The sequence below is a fragment of the Talpa occidentalis genome, unplaced genomic scaffold, assembly GCF_014898055.3.
Source record: "Talpa occidentalis isolate TD23 unplaced genomic scaffold, MPIMG_talOcc4v2.1 talOcc4.17, whole genome shotgun sequence".
Taxonomy (NCBI): domain Eukaryota; kingdom Metazoa; phylum Chordata; class Mammalia; order Eulipotyphla; family Talpidae; genus Talpa; species Talpa occidentalis.
The window spans coordinates 10,927,905-10,949,351 of NW_023601754.1; the positions used below are offsets into that span (position 1 = coordinate 10,927,905).

Sequence of the window (21,447 nt, forward strand, 5' to 3'; positions counted from 1 at the left end):
TTGCAGAGGCTGCGGGCAGCTTCACAGCCCAGCGCTCAACCGCTGCACCACCAAGGGAGGCCCTATACTACTTCCCATCTTAAGCAAACTCTCATATTGACTTTGTTTCATTGGACAGCAAGGCCACCGAAACCAAGTTCAAATTTTCTGGATTAGCAATTACTCTAAGGACAAAAATTGTTTTGGCATTCTAGTACTTTGCTTACTTCTCTGGTATTTGATTTCCTTTAGATAGTAATTGCTTACTAGCATGACAGGTCTTTAATACTTTAAAGGAGATTAAATTTTTTTCTTCTAGAGCTTTTAGCTGTGTTCACATGGATGGTTGGGTCAACTAATTTACCTGCCATTTCTGGAAATGCAAGCATTCTTTAATTTTAGGAAGAAATTTTATTGTTGTCCTTATTAGAGTTGTAAGCTGTGTACAGATATTTTTCACACTTTTAATGGAAATTGATCTGGCAAAGCTCTGTGAAAGCTTTGAGAATTTCCTAGTCAGTATTTACCAACGTGATAACTGAAAGAAGAAAAATGGCCATGTTTTGTACCAGACAGTCCAGCACAGTGTTCTAATATGTTACCAATCTCTGTCATTGGTTTTCATTACTGAATTCTGTTGTGACAGCCATCCAATATGAATTAAAAGAATTATTCTTGACATTTTAATAAAAGGTAGACATGCAGCACTTAAGTAGCTGCTGGTGAAGGATGTATGAGGCAGTGTTGAAAGCTCTCAGTTGAGCAGGGTCAAACTACCTTGCTGCTCGCTTTCTTCTGGAATTGCCACATCTCTCATGGCCAGTGGAGACTGAGGAAAGCATAGGCCCCTTTCTCCACTGATGTCAGTGGGGGCCATGGAAGGGCCAACACATAAATCCAAGTTTGGGCTTTTAGTGGGACTGGCTTTATTAAAGGGACTCTCAGTGTTTTCTGTGAAAGGAAATTTGATTCTCTGGCATTATTTTTGTCAGGAGGATTTGGTTAACAAGTGAGATCACTTTACTGTTTGCAAATAGCTCTAAGTTTTCAATACTTGTAGAAGATGCATATAAACTATAAAGGATTTTCTCTAACCATTTATAGGCTCTCATCTTTAAGATCTGAAGATGAAATATTTCCAGTTATCTCTTCTGGACTCACATATTCTGAATGACTCAAAAGTTTTGGATTACTCTGAGTTCCTGCAGAGACAATGCTGTACACTAGCCATGCTCAAATGTGGGCTTAGTAAGAATGGAATAATTTATGTATGAAGTTACATGCCTTTGATTACCTAATCTAAATAGCAAATGATTTTTCATGATTTCCAGATTTCCTAGGCATCCTTGATGTTACATTTGATGGCACATATGAATTAATCTATATATTACATATGACTCCAAAATGCATTAGCTTATTCTATTCTAAGAGACCTGAGGAATTTTCAACTCATTTTGAAAATAACAATTCATATCATTGCATAGTAGTAGTGATTTATAAATTTTCTTTAGAAGCTGCAGTAAATTTCAAGTATATGTACAGTTCCTAAAAATATGACAAATATGATAGAGATTGCTGGATTTCAAGTGATAGAAACTTAACTTCAAACATCAATACTTAATCAACATAAGGAGTTTATTCGTCTGCTTAGTTAGGTCAGTAGGATGGCTCATAGGCTCAAGGAATGAGCCTCACAGTTTAGAACTGCTTTCAGTATCACAGGATTCACTCATTCTTATCTTTCTTCCCTCTTGTTACCCATCTAGCTCACATTTCTGCTTTTATCTCCTTGACTTTGTTCTACAAAAACCTTCTCCAAGCAATGGGGAAGAGGCCTGCCCCTAGTTGTATATGCATTTTCAGCCCAGCTCATCTGAAGGAAAGCCTTCTCTTCCCCATGCCCAGCTATTATTCAAGGGAAGGATTCTGATTGGCTGGACGAGTGTCACATGTCCACACCCAAGACCAATCAAAGCATAGGAGACTAGGATACTATGCTCAGCCTGCCCTTACTGCACAGGGAGTGGATTCTTACAGGGGGATGAAGAAATTGTTAAAATGGTTAAAAACCGTTAGAGTGCCCGCAATTGAAGTACTATAAGCAGATTTAAGGAAATGATTTACTGCATCATTATAAGTATGAGAAGATATTTTCTGATATTAGAAAATTCCATAGATTAAATAATTGATATAGCACACTGAGGAAAGGAGAGTTGGTTTAGGGATTGTTGTGTTAGGGAAGGACTTAGAGCATTTCCTTTATCTTCCATAAAAAAGTTACTAATAGTTGGGAGCCTGCAGCTTATTTATTTTTTATTTTTTTGCTAAGCCAGCAGGCTTAGCATTACATCTATTGTTTATACTGAAATATGAATAAACTCTCATCTATTTGATGGTCAGCTCTAAAGTAAGGACATTTAATTATCAAATACGTAATTTTAATATCGCTTTATTTCAGCAAATGAATAAATAAGCATTTGTTTATGAATTTGTTGCAATTAAAATTATATGACTTGTCTAGCATTCATAAGAAGCTTATACAATTATCTTGAGTGATTACCTTGAGTCATGTGTGTGCTCTAAATTCTCCAAGTGAACATTCGAGTGTAATAGCTGTAGAAGCCAAAGATATCCTCACCGTGGGTTTCTGCAGGCCTACCAGTCTTTCAGACTCTGGTAGTGACAGAATCAATAGCACATAAAATAGAAGTTATTCCGTTTTAGTAAGGCAAGTGTGACTTTGTCTTCTGTTTTTAAATTAGCATACTTGACAAAAATCAACCAAACTCTCAAAAACTGATTTTGGCAGTTGTGGTCTGAATGGCTCTCAAGTTATGTACACTACAGTACTACATTATAAATAATAGATGGACTGCAATTATTTATAAGGGATTCACTTTGTCAAGAGACTGTGGCCACAGCATACAGCTCAGATGACACTTGTGTCAGAGAACAGTAATTGGCTCAGATAACTGAAAAGTTCCTGGCTGGATCTAAGGAGTCAAATGATGCCATCACCAGTCTCTTGGCACTCCTTTCATTTGTGTGACTTCAGTCTCAGACAGCCTCCCGTCCTGTCGTCCTGTCAGGGCAAGTGGCTGCCAGCAGTGTCAAGCTCCCACTTTTCAGCAACCTCCATCGAATGAAAGCATGCCTTTCTTTCAGCACTTCCAAAGTCAGAATTAAACCACGGTGGCTCTCATTGGGTTGACTTGGGTCATGTGCCCTGCTCAGAACCAATCACCATGGCCTGGGAGATGTGACCTTGGGGTAGGATTGGGAAAAGGAATGGGGTGTTTGCCTAAGGAAAAAAAACGATACTGTTCTCAGTAGGAGGGGAAATCAATAAATATCTGCCAGATGATCCTTTTTTTTTTTTTTTTTTAAATGAAGATGTCTTTGAGAAGGAAAACCTAATGAATGGTTAGTGGTTTCTCTCCTTATTCCAATTGTTCAAAAATATTTATTGACTCCATGCTAAGTACTTTGCCAGTGTATACACCAGTAGTGAGCGTGATGGTCAAGATCTCTGCCCTCCTGGAGTCTGCTCTCTAGCGGAGAAAGCAGACGTGAAAATCCAGTTACTTTTTCAAATTATTTTTCATTACATGAATAGAGTGTAATTGCTATAAAATCATATAGTGGAGACACAGGGAGGTCAGGAAGTCAGGTCTAAAGGCAGTGATGTTTTGGCTGAGACCTGTGGGATGAGTCGAAATGGGAGGATGGAAGGAGAGTGTTCCATAGACTTTTATCTCCCCTGTACTTTGAACTAAGGAAACAGAACAGCCTGAGAACTTTTAAAAACTTTTAGCTTCTCTCATTTCATTATGATATTAGTTTGTGTTGTCCTGATGGCTAGTGAAAACATTTGTCCATATACTTTTTGCCACTGATACATCTTCCTCAGTGAAAGGTCTCCTCAGGACTTTTACTCAGTTTTTAATTAGATTGTGATGTAGGCAGAATAATGCCTCCTCTTTCCCAAATATGTCCCAGTCCCAAAGGTGTGAATATGGTAATTACACTGGAAAGGAGAATTAAAGTCCCAGGTAGAATTAGCATTGCTGATCAGGTGACTTTAAGGAGGGGTGGGTTATCTGTGAGTTTCCAAGCAAGAGTCCTTAGAAATGTAAGGCAGCAGCAGAGGGCAAGGGATGTGGTGTGAGAAAGCCACGCCTCCTGTTGTTGATTTTGAAGAGAAAGAAAAAGGCAACAATGCCAGAAAATGGACTCTCCCCCCTACCTCTGGAAAGGAGCACAGCCCTCAAGTTTAGGCCAGCAAGACCTGTGTCAGACACTTCACCTCCAGAACATTAAGATAATACACTTGTATTTCAAGTCACAAGTTTGTGGCACTTTGTTGTAGTGGCAGGAAGAAATGAAAACAGACATTATGTTTCTTACTCTTTGGCTTTGGGTGTTCTTTATGTATTCTAGATGTATGTCCATTGTCAGATATAAAGGTCCACAGCACTTTCTCCCAGTTTCTAGTCTTTCTAAGTGCTAAAGTTTTATATTTTGATAAAATCCTCTTTCTTGAAGTTACCCTTTTTTGGATTAGAATTTTATTTTAAAGATTTATTTATTTATGCATACAAGAACTGGAGTGTAAGCCAGAGGTTCCAGGGGGGTGAGAGGATTCACCAGAGAGAGTGGGGGGCAGAACAGGAGATCTACTGAAATACACTGCTGTGGGGAGCAGTGGGCAAAACAGGAAAGGTCTGCTGTGCCATGTGGGTAGAGCTCCCTGGCTGGGGATCGAACTCATGCTGCATTGACTGGTGATAGCTTGATAGCACTGTCTTTAACCCCTGGACCACCAGGGAGGTCCTAGATTAGAATTTCAATGTCACATCTAAGATCTCTTCACCAGAGCAATTGTTAGGCCTAGAAAATTTCTCCTATGTTTATTTCTAATAGTTTTGTAGTTTTATAGGTTACAGTTAAATCTAAGATCCATTTTGAATCAATTTTTTTTTTGTGTAAGATGTGAGATATGCATGGAGGCTTATTTTTTCCCTATATATCTTTAGTTGCTCCAGCTCAATTTATTTAAAAGCTGTTTGTCTTCTATTGAATTGCTTTTGTACCTTTGTCAAAAATCAATTTTTAATATTTGTGGGGTCTATTTCTAAGTTCTCTGTTCTATTCTTTTGATCTATGTCTATGCCTCTGCCAACAACATGTAGTCTTGATTACTGTAGTATATAAATAAGCCTTGAGATTGGTTAGAATAATTACCCCCACTTTATTTTTCTTTGACAGATTGTTTTGCTATTCTAGGGCCTGTCTGTACCTTCCCATATAAATTTTGAAATAAGCCTGTTTATATCTAAAATAAGCTTTGCTTGTATTTGATAGAAATTGCATTAATCCTCTGTACCAGTTTGTGGAGAACCAACATCTTTACTGTGTTGAGTCTTCCAACCCATGAACACAACTCTCCTTTTATTTAAATGTTCTTAAATTTTTTTTTTCATCAGCACTTTGCCTTGGGCATATAAGCCCTGTATATGTTTTCTTCAGTTTACTCATTTCTTTTTTGATGGGATGGAAATTATAAATGGTATTGTCTTTTGAGCTTTGGTTTCCATATCTTCATTGCCAATATATAGAAATATGAATGATATTTGTACATTTATGTTGTATCCTGCGACCTTGGTGTACTCACTTGTTAATTCTAGAAGCTTGTTGTACATTCTTTGGCACTGTCTATGAATTAATCATGTCATCTGCAAGCAGGCAGCTATGGACAGTTAATTTAATCTTTTTTGCTCTGTATACCTTAGATCCCTCCCTTTTCCCCTTGGGGTTATAGCACTTACTAGAACTTGCAATACTATGACTAATAGCCATGCTGTGTAGTGTATGGAGTATTTAAAGTAAATCTCAGACATGGTTTCTCTTTATGTGTAAACACTAAGTATCTCAAATGTTGAAGTTTGAAGTTTATTCTCTGAAGGGTGGTGTGTCATGAGAGAACAGTCAGCTAAAGTGGCAAACTCTGCCATGTATTTATTGGGCAATGTTAATTTGTTTATCTTGTTGGGAAGATAAAAGTGTCCAAATGTAAGAATTGCTTGTGTTTTTGTGAATTTAATTCAGAATCACTTGGTTTGTCTAAAAGGGATTTTTAAACTTTGGGATAAAGCTAAAGCTAGACTAGTTGCATGGAATAGAACCCTTTAGTTATGGCATTTACTCCAACCACTCGATGGATTTGGGAAGGTCATTGTTTCCTGGACATTCCTGTATTTGTAAAAGCTAAAGAAATTGTGACCTGTCACCTATATTCAGAAGTTAACTGTATTTATTCTAAAACTTTTATTTTTCACTCTTAGGTGAGCAAAGAAAATAAAAATGACAAGCAGAAGACTCGAGGAGACCATGGGGGCTGTTCAGATGGGATTAGTCAGAATGCTTAAGGGAACCCAGAGCAAAGTTTTACCACCCCTAAGCCCAAAGCTGGTTGCAGAAGAAGATGTAAGCCAAATGGTAATGTATCAGAGAATTTCTCTGTAAAATACTTAGTGTCCCCCGGAGCCTGGCAGTTGCTACTTAGCATTCTCAGAATTTCAGAGAATTGCTGAGTGATAGTTCTATTTAGTTAACAAGATAGCTTCTTGTAGAACATAGGTACCTCTCAAGGCCCAACAGTTTTTGAAATTACCTCTATGAAAGCAGAAGCTTGAATTGCTTAAGTTAATCAGTCCATGTAAGACTAGATAAACTGCTAAGGTTTTCTAAATATTAGGTTGAACCATATGAGATTGTCATTTGCATAGTTTGAGAAAAAGGTCAAATATCAGAATTTCATAGAGTTTAACCTAAATAATCTATTACCTGTTGATCAGCAGTTATTTATAGAACATAGGGCATTAAATTAATGACTCTGTGTTATCTAGGAAAAGATATAATTTTTATATCCTTTAAAAATATATGTATTTTCAATAAATTATAATGACTTGGTGAGAACTGAATTATAAACTCCATGCTATAGAAAATATCAGTAATCATTTACATAAAGTGCCAGAGATATTATTCACTACACTTAAAATACTAATATTGTGTTCCAATTAGAATATAAAATCTGTCATCTTTCTCTTTCGTGATGGTGGTTGTTACATATTTAAAGTAACTCCTATTGCATTTAAGATTTCACTGTTTTTTGCTTAAATCACAGAACAGCTGATACCTCTTAATATTTTGAGTATTCTATTTCTGGGTTCTAATTAAAAAGAACTTTAAAAAAAAACCAAGTTGGAAGTAATATTAGAAATATGCTTTCATTTAAATGGATTCAATCACAGAAATTAATATTGCTGGGAATTTGAAGAGCATTGATTTTAACCCAAGGCAAAATGAATCAGCTAAATTACATACCTCTGAATGTCTTTAAAATTCTTGGCACATATGTCGCTTTATGTTGCTGCCAATGGTCATAATCTCTTTGCATATTAAGTAGGCCCTGAAACAATGCGAACATTCCAGAGCAGCAGTAACTAAATAATAGTGATTGGTCCTGGCTCACTAAGCTCTTGTTGAGTTAGTTTTATTAAAAGGATAGGTTATGATTTTTTTTCTCATAACATTCGAACGTGATAAAGGATTTTGTGCTCTCCTTTGGGTATGTCAGCATAACAGGCTGCTGGATCTGATGAGTGACACAGGGCTCTTCAGAAACAAGGTCTAAATGTGCTCCCATGCTTTCTAAAAAGTCCAAACTTACTCCTTACCAATGCGATCATGCATCCCAGATCCTTTACATTTAGAAGATTTCTCTGTAACATGATTTTAAACCCCTAAAAGCTTTCCTGGTACGTTTAACTAGTATGTTTAGCTAACTTTCCTGGTATGTTTAGCTAACTTTAGTTGAAAAATAGAAGTATTACAAATTCCTTAGCTCTGGTGCCCATAGTGATTTGAGAATCGAAGAGTTTCATGCTCAGATGACTGTTCTGAGCAAAAATGTTAAGCTCTTTGGTCATGTTCCTGTGCCATTTTCTGGCTCCCCTCACCCGCCCCAGGTTCCTTTGCATCATTCCTCCCAAATCATAAAGAAACAGCAACCAGATGACATTTCAAATTTCTGTGCAAAGAATTCAAAAGTTCCTGGGTACTTCTCTTGTATTATTTAGTTATTTTAAATATTTTATAAGGGGACTTAGCAGCTTTCCAGAATGATCCTGAAAGCTGCAAACACAAATGATTCACTACTGGTATTTATGAAAAGACGTTTTCAAGTTGACTGCTTATGAGTCTTTGGCTCTCATTGTAAATTCTAGCTGACACCCTCGGAGTTCCTGAAGGAAATGTCCCTCACCACAGAGCAGAGACTGGCGAGCACCCACTTCATGTACCGCCCGCGGATCGTGGAGCTCTTAGATATGGGGGAGACAACTCACCAAAAGGTAGTCTCATTTTGACTGGCCTGGGTGTCAAGTAGTCCCTGGAATAATGTCAACACTCTAGAACAAAGCTAGGTCATAGTTACTGTTCCTGGGCTAACCTCTTATTGGTTTTGTTTTATCCATTCTCTGACTTCTGTTGATCTTGATACCTGTGATTTGATATTGAGAATGATTTAATTTATAAGTACAAATGACGTTTGAGTAGTCACACTTCTTTCTTAGCTATTCCAGTCACTACCATTTACAGATTAGGAGTAATTCCAAGAATGAAATTAGCCAAGTCCAATTAAGTTATCTCCTTGGCATAAAGAGAAATCCCTCTTTACCTGAGCTGTCACCACTCAGAAGGAAGAAAGTGGAATTTGTTTATGAAAGTAGGCATTTGTTGTCTATTCTGGCTCATTTCCAATAACAAATGTATCCTTGTAGTCACTAAAGAACGGTTATTTCAACGTGTTTACATATTCTAGTGTCAAACATATGGTCTAGTCTTGTCAAGCATATAATTGTAAATAATTTCTGGTTTCCTACTTTTTAATTTAATTTCTTGCTTCACTTTTTATGCACAAGTTATGGTGTGAACCGCCATTGGTGACCGACAGAAGACTAGTCCCCTCTCAAAGGGTTCCCCTGCTATTCCCAGGAGTTTTTCAGCGTCATTTCCCACATGAAAAAAGAACGAGTCCCTGAGTCCTCTTGTTCTCCTGCCACTGCTCCCTGTCTTGGTGTGATGACATTCCTGTTTCTCCAGAGCACTGCCAGCTCTAGTTGGTGCTTTTTAAAAAAATTATTTATTTTTTATTTCTTATATCGTTGTTCATTTTTGTACAATATTTGATTTCTCCCCTCGGGTGTAGTCCCCAGATTTTCCAACCACCAGCGCACCTGTGACCCATTCCCATCGTCCCTTGTGCTCTTCCCTCCCCTGCTCTCACCCTCTCCCTCCCCTGCTATTTGCCTCAGATCTACGATCTGCCTGCAAGTTTTGTCTTTTTCCTGACCCTTTGTTTGGTTTTCCTATATTCCACCTATAAGTGAAACCATTCAATGTTTTTCTTTTTCCTTCTGATTTATTTCGCTGGGCATAATCCCTCCCAGCTCCATCCATGTTGCCACAAATGGCATGAGTTTGTCTTTGTTGATCGCTGATCAAAGGACACAAAAACACTAATTCAACAGGAAACCTGCATGCTTATGTTTGTTGCAGCACTGTCTACCATAGCCAAAACATGGAAACAACCTCAATGCCCAAAAACAGATGACTGGTTCAAGAAGATGTGGTATATATACACAATGGAATATTACTTAGAGATCAGAATAGTTACTGCTTCTTCTCTTTCCCACAACCAGCCTCTAACTCTGAGGACAAGGATCACCACTTTTCCCAAAGGTAGTTCACCCACATTAAGGAACTGGTTGCACCTTCGCATAGCTCCTTCCACACTACATGCATTTCTCTTCATGTATTGGGTGCGCCGGGTGTGTTCTCATGTATTTTTTTGCCGGGTGTGTTCTCATGTATTTTTTTTATTTAATTTTTTTTCTTAAGTTTTTTTTTTTATTTATGTAAGAGCCGGGGTACAGGCCAGATGCGCGGGAGGGTGAGAGGATTCACCAGAGACAGAGTGGGGAACAGAACAGGCAGATTGATAAAATACACTGCTGAGGGGAGCAGCGGGCAAGACAGGAGAGGTCTGCTCGCCATGTGGGTTGCTCTGAGGCCGACAGGGATCGAACCAGCACTGCAGAGGCTGCGGACAGCTTCACAGTGCTGCATTCAACCGCCTGTGCCACCAGGGAGGTCCTGTTCTCATGTATTTTGACACCTGCTATGAAGTATGAGGAAATTACTAAACTTTCTGTGTCTCATTTTTTCTTTTTCTTCTCTTAACCCAGGTGGCTGTTTTTACATTATATTCTGGAATCTCATTTGTCTCTAAGTTGGATTGTAGTGATCCTCTACTAATTTCTTCAAAAAGTTCTTATGGAAACAATAGTTCCTTGGTTTTATGTGTTTGTCAATATTTGTCTAATGCCTTTATACAGAAGTGAAGACTTGCTAGGTATAAAATTCTCAGGTCACATATTTTTCCTGTAGTACTTTGCTGCTCGAGTCCTCACTTCCTCTGGCTTTAAGTGCGGAAGCAGGAAGCCAAATTTATTTCCTCCCATACAGACACTTCAATCTTTTAGCTTGCCTGCCTAAAGCTGTTTATTTGTATTTGATGTCCAGTCATTTTATTAGGCTAGTTCTAAATTTCCCCTGATATTTATAAAAATAAACACCTTTATTTAGTCAAAGAAATTTTTTCTTGAATTATCAAGTGTTTTTTTCACAGCAACTTTGGGGGTTGCTTCTTTAGGAATGTCAAATATGAGCATGCTCTGAGCCATTTTTAACTTTCTGTTTATTTCTATTTCATGATAATTGCATTCACCAAGTGATCCTTTATGGCTGTTACTTAGAGGTTTTTGTGTGTGTGTGTTTCTCTTAAAATTCATTCTTAAGCTTGACTAACTCAGCAGACCTGGGTTGGCTCACAGCATTCGACACAGTGTCTCTTAGACTCATTTGTGTCTCAGATACCACATTCCTTTGGTTTTCTGCCTACTTTACCAGTTATTTTCTTATTTTATTTGCTGTATGTTTCTCCTTTTCCTGAGCACTAAATGTTGGAGTGCCCCAGTTGGTCCTTAGACCTCTACTTTCTTTTCTTTTCTTTCTTTCTTTTTTTTTTTTTTTGATAATAGACTTTCTTTTCTTAACTCACTCCTTAGGTGGCCCCTTTTACAAAAAGGTTTTGAAGTCCTTTGTTTTTTTTTTTTTTTGGTACAATTACTAAAAATGATCTAAGTAATACTGCATTATAATATTACATGAGTTTCAGGTGTTGTATGATTATTTCTATACTTATATCTCCTACCATTGCCTATGCCCTAAACTCTGGACTATATATTTAGCTCAATGTATGATTAGCAGTTCAAACTTAAAGTTTTTGAGACTTGATTATTCTATTACATTCCTTACCTAAAAACCTGATCTTTCTATTTTTTGTCTCCCTCCTTCAGCCTGTAGTATCTTCATTAATACACAGGCAAAAACCTTGGAGTTATTGCTGATACCTCTCTTTTTCTCATATCTTATATGAAATCCAGTAAGTACTATTGACTCTGCCCTCACAAATATATCTTTGTTTAATTGATTTATTATTGACTTACAGTGCTATTTAAGTTTCAGGAGTATAGCTTCACACCTTGATATATGTATTTACCAAAGTTCTAGTACCATTCACCACTTTCACATTGACCCCCTCTACTGATTCCTCTCAGCACTTTCCTTCCCTCTGATAACCACTATTTTGTTCTCAGAGTCTTGAGTAATTTTTGTTGTATTTTGTTAGATGGTTTGTTCAGTTTATTTATATTCCACATATGAGTGAAACCATCTGGTATTTGTCTCTCGTTTTCTGACTGTATAGCACAATCATCCCAGGGTCCATCTATGTTGTTGCTAAAGGCAAGATTTCATCTTTTTTAATAGCTGAGTAGTAGTCCATTGAGTATATAGATCACAACTTTTTTAGTCATCTGTTGGTGGGTATTTAGACTATTTCCAGGTCTTGGCTATTGTGAATAGGGCTGCTGTGAACATAGGGGTGCGTAGAACTTTTAGAATACAAATACATCAGTACTCAAACCTATGCTCATCACCACCACTACCACCCCCTCCATCCCAGTTCAATCCGCCACCATCAAAAGACTACTGAATAGCCTCCCTGTTTTCATCCTGCTGTCAATTGATTGATAATTCTGTGTTACAAAAACATAAGAGTGATTACAAAAATAAATCAGAACATATTACTTCTGTGTTTAAAACTATGCAGTAGTTTTCAGTTATCCTCAGAGTCACAAGTTGTCCCCCTCACCAGCTGAGTCTGCCTCCCTCATTGATCTTTTTCTTCTACTCTTCCCCACGTAAATGTGAGCACATTGGAACTGAATGTGACTTCAGTAAGTGGTGTATGCTGGTGTGAAGGCTCATTGTCTCCCCAGCTTGCAGTGCAGCTTCCCATGGCAGCTGGCTGCTGTGCAGGGTTTTCTGTAAAACTCTTGTGTGTGAAACATAGTTACCATGCAAGTCATAAAAATGGTAAACAGTTTTCCATCTTCTTCAATATGACCCTAACCCCTGATTCCAATTGTTACCTAATTTCTAAGTCAATAGAAAGTAAGTGTGAGTGCACAGTGTGTGTGTGTGTGTGTTCATACATTCCTTTTGCCAATATATTTATCATGGCAATGGTAGGAACTTTGCTAACCAATGCTTCCCATTTCTTGGCCCAGCAGTGGCAGTTAAAAGGCTAACTCTAGGCAAATTGTTAAATAGATCAAATTTGTTATGATTTCAGCCTCTTCTTTTGTCCTTCCTCCCCCCATCACCCTTCACTCCAGTAAAAAACAGTGTTCCCCCAGTCACTTTCCTTGTCCTGCCTTAATTTTCTTCATGGCCTTCCTCTCACCACCTGACCTCATAGTGTATATTTCCTTATTTTTGGTCCATTTACCCAAGAATGCCACGAGGCAGGACTTTGCTCAGCATGTGGAAAACACTGAAAACTCAATTAGTATTGAATGAACATATGAATTTTTCATCTCCTCTGATTGCTTATCGCTTCTCTGCACTCTTGAATATTTGCTTTGTGCTCTCTGAATTTTTCCCATTATGTTCTTTGCATTTATGGTGAAATAGAATGTTAGGGTTTTCATTGCTCTGAGGTCATGCTTTTCTGGTAAATGTTTATTTGCCATTTTGTTTACTTTTATTTTTTCTTGAGTTTTTTTGCATAGATGCTGGCTTGATAAGCGCCATGATTGTTTTTACCGCTCATCTTTGAAAGAAAGAAAGGGAATTCTTTCTGGACTTGTAGTTTGCAGGCAGTTAGTGCTGAAGCAGGGTCTGGGCAGTGCCCCAGAGCAGCAGGAAGTCTTCATGGAGATTCTCCATGCAGCTTTTTAGGACCAAGGAGTGTGTGTGTGTGTGCACTTGGAAGGGGGGGAGAGGAAGGACGGAAGAGTGACTGAATTGTGTTAGTCTTTTCTTCTCCCAGGAGCTCTGACTGTAGGGATTCTTAGGATTCACATGCCTTCTCTCCCATCCTGCCTCAGTGACAGACTGCTTCCTATAAATATGCATATCTGTGTTTTCTAGCTCAGCTCTGCCTTCCCTACTATTTCACAGTCCCAGATGGCATCTAGGAAATTTCTTGTTGCTATTCCTTTATTTCAAACAAGGAGTTGGTGATTTTGCCTTTTATCTGCTTTGGAGATCTGAGTGTTGCAAACCTCACCCGAGATCTAGCAGACCTTCTTGCAGACATCTTTTCACAACCCGACTTACTGTGGGAAGGGCAGGAATGAAGGGAGTCTATGCTTCCAGTTACAACCCACACGGCGTCTATCTTTGATTCTAGGTGTCATTTATGTAAAAGCCCCGCCTCCTGCACTGGAGGGCCTCCTTTGTCATGCGCCCGGAGTCCAGATATGTGAGGATGGGTTTCTGGACTGTTGTATACCATTGGTTGGTCTGTCTGTCCATCTCCAAACCACGGCATTTATCGCAGATATTTTTGGTTCTCTGTACTCCCATGTACATTTTAGGATCAATTTATTGAGCAGAGAGATTTTGATTGAGATTGCATTAAATCTATAAATTAATTGAGGAAGAATTGCTATCCTTACAATATTACTTCTTATCCATGGACTTATTGTGTCTCTCCATTTCTTGAAGTCTTCTTTAATTTCTGTTAGTGAAGTTTTAGTTTTCTATTTGGTCTTTTTCATTCTGTTCTATTTATTCTTATTTTATATTTTTAATGCAATATTATATAATAGATTTTCCCTCTGTTTAAAATTGTGTTTTGTTTAGTAAGGAATAATTATAATGGTATCTTTTTTTAATCACTGTTGCATCATATCCAGTAGCCTTGTCAAAGTCTCATTTTACTTCTAACAATGTATCTAACAATTTATCTGGATTGTCTATGCAAACACTCTTATTATCCTAGAATATTGGCAGTTTTATTTCTTTCCAATTTAAATTTTTAAAATTAATTGATGAACTTTAAGAGAAGTTTCATATTCATAGAAATATTGATTGGAAAATCCAGAGTACCCACATACCCCACCACCCTGACACACATATACATATAGTTTCTCCTATGATTTATATCTTTTTTTTTATTTTTTTTTTATAGAGGCATGTTTATTTATTTGTTTGTTTGTTTGTTTGTTTTGTTTATACATGCACTGGGTACAGTCAGAAGCGCGGGAGGGTGAGAGAATTCACCAGAGCCAGAGCGGGGAGCAGAGCAGGCAGAAGGACTGAAGTACACTGCTGAGGGGAGCAGTGGGCAGCAGAAGAGGTCTGCGCGCCATGTGGGACCCTCCTCTGGTGGCCGGGGCGCAGCCGGGAATCGAACCGGCGCTGCAGAGGCCGCGGGCAGCTTCGCAACCCAGCGCTCAACCGCTGCGCCACCGGGGAGGCCCTATGATTTATATCTTATACTTGTGCTCTTTGTTATGTTTTGTTTTATAGTTGATGAACCAATATTGATACATCATTACTGACTGAAGTTCATAGTTAATATTAGGGTTTACTTTGTGTTGTATACTTTATAAGATTTATTTTCTATGTCTTGATACTGTCATCGATTTTAGAAAAATCTCTGACATTACTTCATCAAATGTTGCTTCAGCATCAATGCTGTCTTCTTGGATTCCAATTTCACCTATTTCATACCTTTTGGCATAGAGCTCCCACTTCTACACTTTTCCATTTTTACAATTGCTTAGTTCTAGATATTTTCTTCTGGTCTATCTTCTTCTAGTTCAGTAATTCTTCAATTTCAGCTAATCTTCTAAACACATACATTGAATTCTTAATTTTAGTTGTTATAATTTAAGTTGTACATTTACACTTATTTCTTTTTTTAATCATTGCCAATTCTCTGCCACAGTTCTCAACCTTTTCTTTCATTTTCTTGTACAGACTAAGCATGAACCAGATCTCTCTCTTCTGCAGTCTCATTTCTGCTGGTTTTTGCCTTATGACTCCTTATTTCCTCATATATCTGGTCATTTTTCAATATGCAGTTTTTGGTGGTTGCAAACAATTTTCTTGTTTTAAGTTTTCATTTCAAAACTGAAAGTTGTAGAACTGACTTGAACCCCTGTGATGTTCTTGTCTTCCAGAGAGGACACATTTGCTTCTACACCATCCCTGTAAGCACCCACAAGCTGAATTGTCTCCTTAGTTCACTTTCAAGGACTGAGGATCTGTCTGCCATAATGTATTCCTGTTCTGTGGTACAGCCCTGCATGGGTCAGTGTTGGGGAAGTCCATCAGGCCCACTGCCCTTTACAAGCGTGGATTCCAAACTGTTTCCCCAGCCCTGCTACTCTTTAAAAGTGCTGCACAGGGTCTTAGCCCCCTTACATCTCCATTGCTATTTGTGATAACAAATAACCACAAATTTAGTGGCTTACACAATGCATATTCACTTCTGTCTGGAGGACAGAAGTTTAAAATGGTTCAACAGGACTGCTTTCCTTTTGAAAGCTTATAGGGAGAATCCACTTCCTTGCCTTTTTTTAGCTTCTAGAAAAAAAAGTAGTCCTGGGAAAAAGTAGTCAAGTTCTAATTCTAGCCATGGTCTTAGATCTAGGGAAAAAGTATTCCAGTTTTCTCTATTTACTCTACCTTCCACCCTGAGTTACCTGTTTTTCATGGATTTTGGCCAGTAATTCCTCCTTGTCTCAGTAGCACTTTGGTGCTTCCAAGCATGAATTTGTTGATAGAGCTTTCTGGTTATTCTCAAATGGAAGTTGGTTCAAATACCTTCTTATCCATTATTGGAAATGGAAATCTAAGGCTGGTGTTCTGATTAGCCTATTTCTTTTTAACCAGGGACCACAATTTGTAATTTCTTTTGTATTAAAGAAGGTGATGCCACCCTCACTAGTTATAACAATCAACGTTTATAGTGGTCACCCCTTTTTGAGTGTTTCCTGTGTTCTTCATATTAATATCCACAGGTCAATATATCAATAGTATTTTCTGCCTTTCCCCAGACACATTTACCATTGTGTGATTAATACGATGAATTTTCTCTTTCAACTGCAGTTTTCAAGAATTGACGTGGATCAGGCATTATTCCAGCCCTTTCCATCAGAAATTGTATTTCAGAACTACACCCCGTCTGAAGTCTACGAGGTTCCACTGGTCTTGAGGAACAACGACAAAGTGAGTATGTTTGAGATGGTACCTTTCCTGGACTTGTGAGAGGGGTTAAATAAAATGGGATCCTGTGGGATCTCAGATGAAGAAAAGAATCAAGTTTATAGGCCTATGAAAATGATGTGAAAACATGCCCTTGAACCGTAAGCTCTGTGAAGACAAGGCCTCACTGGTTTGTTTGTTGCTGGATGTCCAGCCCCAGGGCAGTGCCCAACAGATGGTGGGTACCCAGCGTGCGCTTTAAGGTACTTCCAACTAGGACTGACTAGCTGACTGTTGGGAGGTTGTCGTGTGTGGCCAGCTGAGCTCAGCTTTCATTCCTGACTGGCCAGCTGCCATTTGCGTGTCCCTGCTCTGTACCAGCATCACCATTTCTCCAACTGAAGGTATAAACTGCACTTGGATGAGTAGCAGTGGTTGAGCCAGGGCTTTTATATTCTTCAAATTGTATTAAAAAAAGACCCTTCTTCCTCTCTCCCTTTCCTCTGTCTCCCCACCCCCCCTCCACCCATTTGGTGGCCCACGCATGTCATTTATAGACAGTTCTGGTTGGCTTCTGCCACCATTTCTGCCTTGTCTCTTTGTGGGTGCCCCTGAGGCTTCTTCTCCACCCTTTTGCCTCTTTCTTCAGAGCTAAATTAGGGTTTATTTCAAGAAAACATAACCAAGTGTCTGAAGATTTCCTTGACATCTAACAATAATGAGAAGAGTGGATAATGCAGAAGGTCAGCGTGAAGCACTGTTGAGTGTGAAAGGAATAGGCTGGCAAGGCAGGTACCTGAGCGAGGCCAAACTTCAGGCCTGAAGACCCAGAGGTAGACCTGCCCGAGCCTGAGAGTGTGAAGGCAAAGACCTGGCTTTAAGAAAAAAGAAGAAATAAGTGAAGACTATGCAAGAAACCGAGGCAGATGGGAGGACTCGCAGTTACACTTGGGACAGTAGCTCATTGAAGGAAGCGGTGAAGCCTTTCAGGGATCAGCAGGTGACATAGTGACAGCAACGTGAGACTCTGGAGAAAATGATGTACTTAGTTCACCTCAGGAGTGTTAGTGAGAAAAGCTTGTGGGACAGAAGCTAGCAGGGTAGGCAGACAGAGAAAGAGTCCAAAGGGCTCAGGATTCTGTACCCAGATCTCTTGAAGAGATACATAGCACGTAGCTTACGTGGTATCATTCACCACATGAGAAATGCCACCACATGTTCCTCCCACCAGCAAAGCTAGTTCCATTCTACCAGATCTGCACACATTTCCTTTTTACATCTCTATCTCTTGTCCTAAAATGTGTCCAGATTGTCTCTGCATTTCTCGAGATCTTCCCTTCCTCCTGGGTTTTAGCTTTGAGAGAATGTGGGGGTTCTTTTTCCTTCACTTTTACCTGAGACTTGTAAGTCATACATTAAATACTGTTAACTTTCCTCTGCTGTCTACTTAGGACAGTCCCAGAGAAAGGGAAGGTAGACTTAGGCTGGCACTTGACTCCTGAATTGGTGTCCTCACCAGTTTGCAACCTGAGTATGTGTGGAGGCTCTCCAACACTAACAAGCAATTCTCAGTTCCCTTCCAGATATCTGAGAATTCAGCTTAATTCTGACACTATTTCCTATGCGGGGATGGCATCAGATTCCAGAAAAGGAAAGGGGCTAAGTCTCCTAGCACTGCCCTCCCTTCAGACATCAGCAGCAAACTCAGGCTGTTCCCTGTTCATCTCACCCACCAGCTAGAGATGGGAGGCCCCCAGACCCCCTCTCCTTACCCTGGAGGTTCATTTGCAAGCCCAGTTTATTATTTGTGCTTCTGACCAACTGGCCATAATGAGAAGTTCCCATGAGCCCCTCCTCAGGTTCATTTCATTTGCTGGAGCAGCATACAGAACCTATTTACTCACTACATCACTGATTTATCACAGTGGATATTACTCAGGAATAGCCAGATGGAAGAGATACACAGGGCAAGGTAGGGGAAAAGGCCTGGTGCTGTCATCCTCTCTCCCAGTTCTTCCACATGTGCACACGTTGGGAAGTTTTCTGAAGGCCCCTCCTTTTTTTTTTTAAATTTAATTTATTTTTTCATATATTTCTTAAATCATTTTTAATTTTTGCACAATGTATGCATTTTTATCTTGGTTATATTTCCCATACGATTGCACCCCTCTTATTTTGACCCCAATCCCTTCTCTCCCTTCCCCTTCCCCCCCGTAGTGTGTCTTTGGTTTATAGTTGCTTGTTGATTTTGATTTTTTCTTTCTTATAGTTATTCTTTTTCCTGGTCCCTTATTTAGGTTTTCTGAATTCCTGCTATGAGTGAGACCATCCAGTATTTTTCTTTTTCTTTCTGGCTTATTTCTCTGAGCATGATCCCTTCCAGCTCCATCCATGTTGCTGCAAATTGCATGAGTTTACCTTTTTTGATTGCTGAATAATATTCCATTGTGTATATATACCACATCTTCTTGAGCCAGACAGTCCTTTTTGGTTTTTATGGAAGTTTCACTACATAGGCACAATTGATAAATATTTGGCTATTGGCAATTGAACTCAATCTCCAGCTCCTCTCTGGAGGTCTGGGTTGGGACTAGAAGTTCTGTCCCTCTAATCACATCTTGATGTTTCCAAGCAACCAGTCTCCATCCTTAAATACTTCCCAAAGTCACCTTACTCTTATCACAAAAGAAATGTTATCACATTCAACACTTAAGGAATTCCAAGGTTTTGAGAAGCTGTGAGCCAGGACTGTGGATGAAGAGAAAATGGATTTTTTGTTATCTAAATGACAAAATATATATTTTCCTTATTAACCATAGCATTGTGGCTCCCAGCAGTATTGCTAAGTGAAGCTGGAGCACTCAGGGCAAGTGTCACTTTCTTCATCTGTAGAAGGGAAATCATAATGAGCCTCCAAAGTTACTTCAAAGCTTCAGTGCAACTCCATGTCAGTGGCTGCTCCTTAGGAGGAAGCACTGTGCTCCTTCCCCAGATGCTAGGAAATCCAGCTTCACTGTGTGTGGGTGATTGAGCAGTTAGTCTTTGAACAGAGTTATATTTAAATAATTAGATGATTATTTAACTTGTAACATCAATAGAACAATAGTAATAACATTAATAAAAATGAAAGCTTCCTCTGTGCGAGAGGCTCTGGGATAAAGATAGGCACGGTTACCTTCCTGTACAGTTGAGGAAGCTGAAGTGCAGACCTGACCAAGGTCTCATGGATGGTAAATAGTAGCCAGATTTCCTTTTTAACCACAAAGCAGGTACCTTTTCTTTTTCACATGCCCCATGTGCCCCATGTCCTTCATCATGTGCTTTTCCCCTGCAGATTCCAAGGATGGTGAAAGTCATTGAGGAAAGTTCACCTTACTTTAAAGTTATCAGTCCCAAAAATACTAGCCACAAAGTTGCTCCAGGAGTGCCGTCTACATTCCGAATCCTCTTCACTCCAGAGGAGAACAAGGTAACAGCAGTGCCAGGAAGAATTGGGTTTAATACCTGTCACCAGCGGTTTGCAATTCTGAGCATTCATGAAGGTGGCAATGAGGGCACTGGGTGTTGGTGTTGGTGGTAGTGGTGGTTGTTGATGTGACTGTGGTGTTGGTAGTGACAGAAGTAGTAGGGGTTGGGTGAGAGTTGGGGATGGTGCCCCACTGAGGGTGAGGAAAGAATTGTCAAACAATGCTTGGGTTGGGTATGAGCTGTAAGTAGTGAGGATATAAAGAAGGGTAATCCTCTGGATGTCCGCTGGCACCGGCCTCAGCATGTTTATAGTTGACTGTATAGCTGCAGGAGGTGTGGTCTGCATGCAACGGGCTGAGGCAAGGATAATGGTTATGGTGTCTTAGAAGCTTGGGGCCCTAATACTCTACTTAGTCACATCCCTCCTGCTCAGATTCTGACTAGTTTTGAGGAGATCCAAGATCCAACTATTGACCACAGTGTCAGTTTCACTACTGGCAAGGAATGTGGCCAGGACACGAAGCCCTAGGCTCCCCTTGCTCCTCAATGACTAGTAGAGAACAGGTCCTGGGGGACGGGCTGACCTAACCCCCAGCCCCACCCAGGCTTGAGGGAGATCCTGGAGCTGAGGGCAAGGGCCTGCTGGGGGCACTCACCCTCGTCAAGACATAGGCAGGCTAGCAGGAGCCCAAGTTCAAAAGGAGAACATCTCCCCTCAGCAATCCCAGAGCTGTGGGGATTTTGGCCCGTTCTTGGCCTCTGCTTAGTCATAGAGGCTGGAAGGACTAAGTGGAGCAAAGGATGGAGGGGCCTTCCCAGCAGTTGTCCTTTGTGTGGCTCCAAGTGGGAGTGAGGAAGGGGGTCTTACCAGCACCACCACAGGGTAAGGACAGAGAACAGGGCTCAGGCAGGCGTCGCAAGATGTGAGTTGTATACAGTAGGTGTAGTGTGTGTGCATGCCTGTTGCGTGGTTGTGGTTGGAACCAACTAAGCACAACGGAGTTCAAGAGAACCAGCGTTGAGTCCCTGCTCCTCACCACTGATGCTGATCAGCCGCTGTGAATGTTGCTCCGGGTATTCCTGCTACCACCATGACCCTTTCTGTTTCTTTGGAAGCAGAATAGAGACTGTAATGTGGTGCCAAGCATGCATCTTTGTAGTGATTAGTGCTTAGAATTTCCATTATAGAAAGGGTGCTGTTATCATTTTGTAACTTTGTGGTATTAGTTTTTATTTCTTGGGTTGTATTTACAGACCTGTAATTTTATTTGGGGTACTATGAAAATAAATGAAAAGATTAGAAGTTCC

The 21,447-nt window shown here is 39.7% G+C and overlaps 1 protein-coding gene across 7 annotated transcripts in view; it reads left to right on the top strand.

The window, feature by feature from the left end:
• HYDIN (HYDIN axonemal central pair apparatus protein) overlaps nt 1-21,447 on the top strand; it is a 415,526-nt gene that overhangs the window by 144,194 nt on the left and 249,885 nt on the right. For 6 of the 7 annotated variants that reach the window (XM_037516090.2, XM_054696975.1, XM_054696976.1 and 3 more), the window contains 5 exons: nt 6,324-6,477; nt 8,268-8,393; nt 15,645-15,674; nt 16,576-16,695; nt 20,006-20,140. In XM_037516090.2, coding sequence (XP_037371987.1) covers nt 6,343-6,477; nt 8,268-8,393; nt 15,645-15,674; nt 16,576-16,695; nt 20,006-20,140 — 546 coding nt within the window. In that variant the 5' untranslated portion in view covers nt 6,324-6,342. Of the gene's footprint in view, nt 1-6,323; nt 6,478-8,267; nt 8,394-15,644; nt 15,675-15,743; nt 15,775-16,575; nt 16,696-20,005; nt 20,141-21,447 lie in introns of those variants that run through there. The other variant, XM_054696979.1, reaches the window with a different exon arrangement.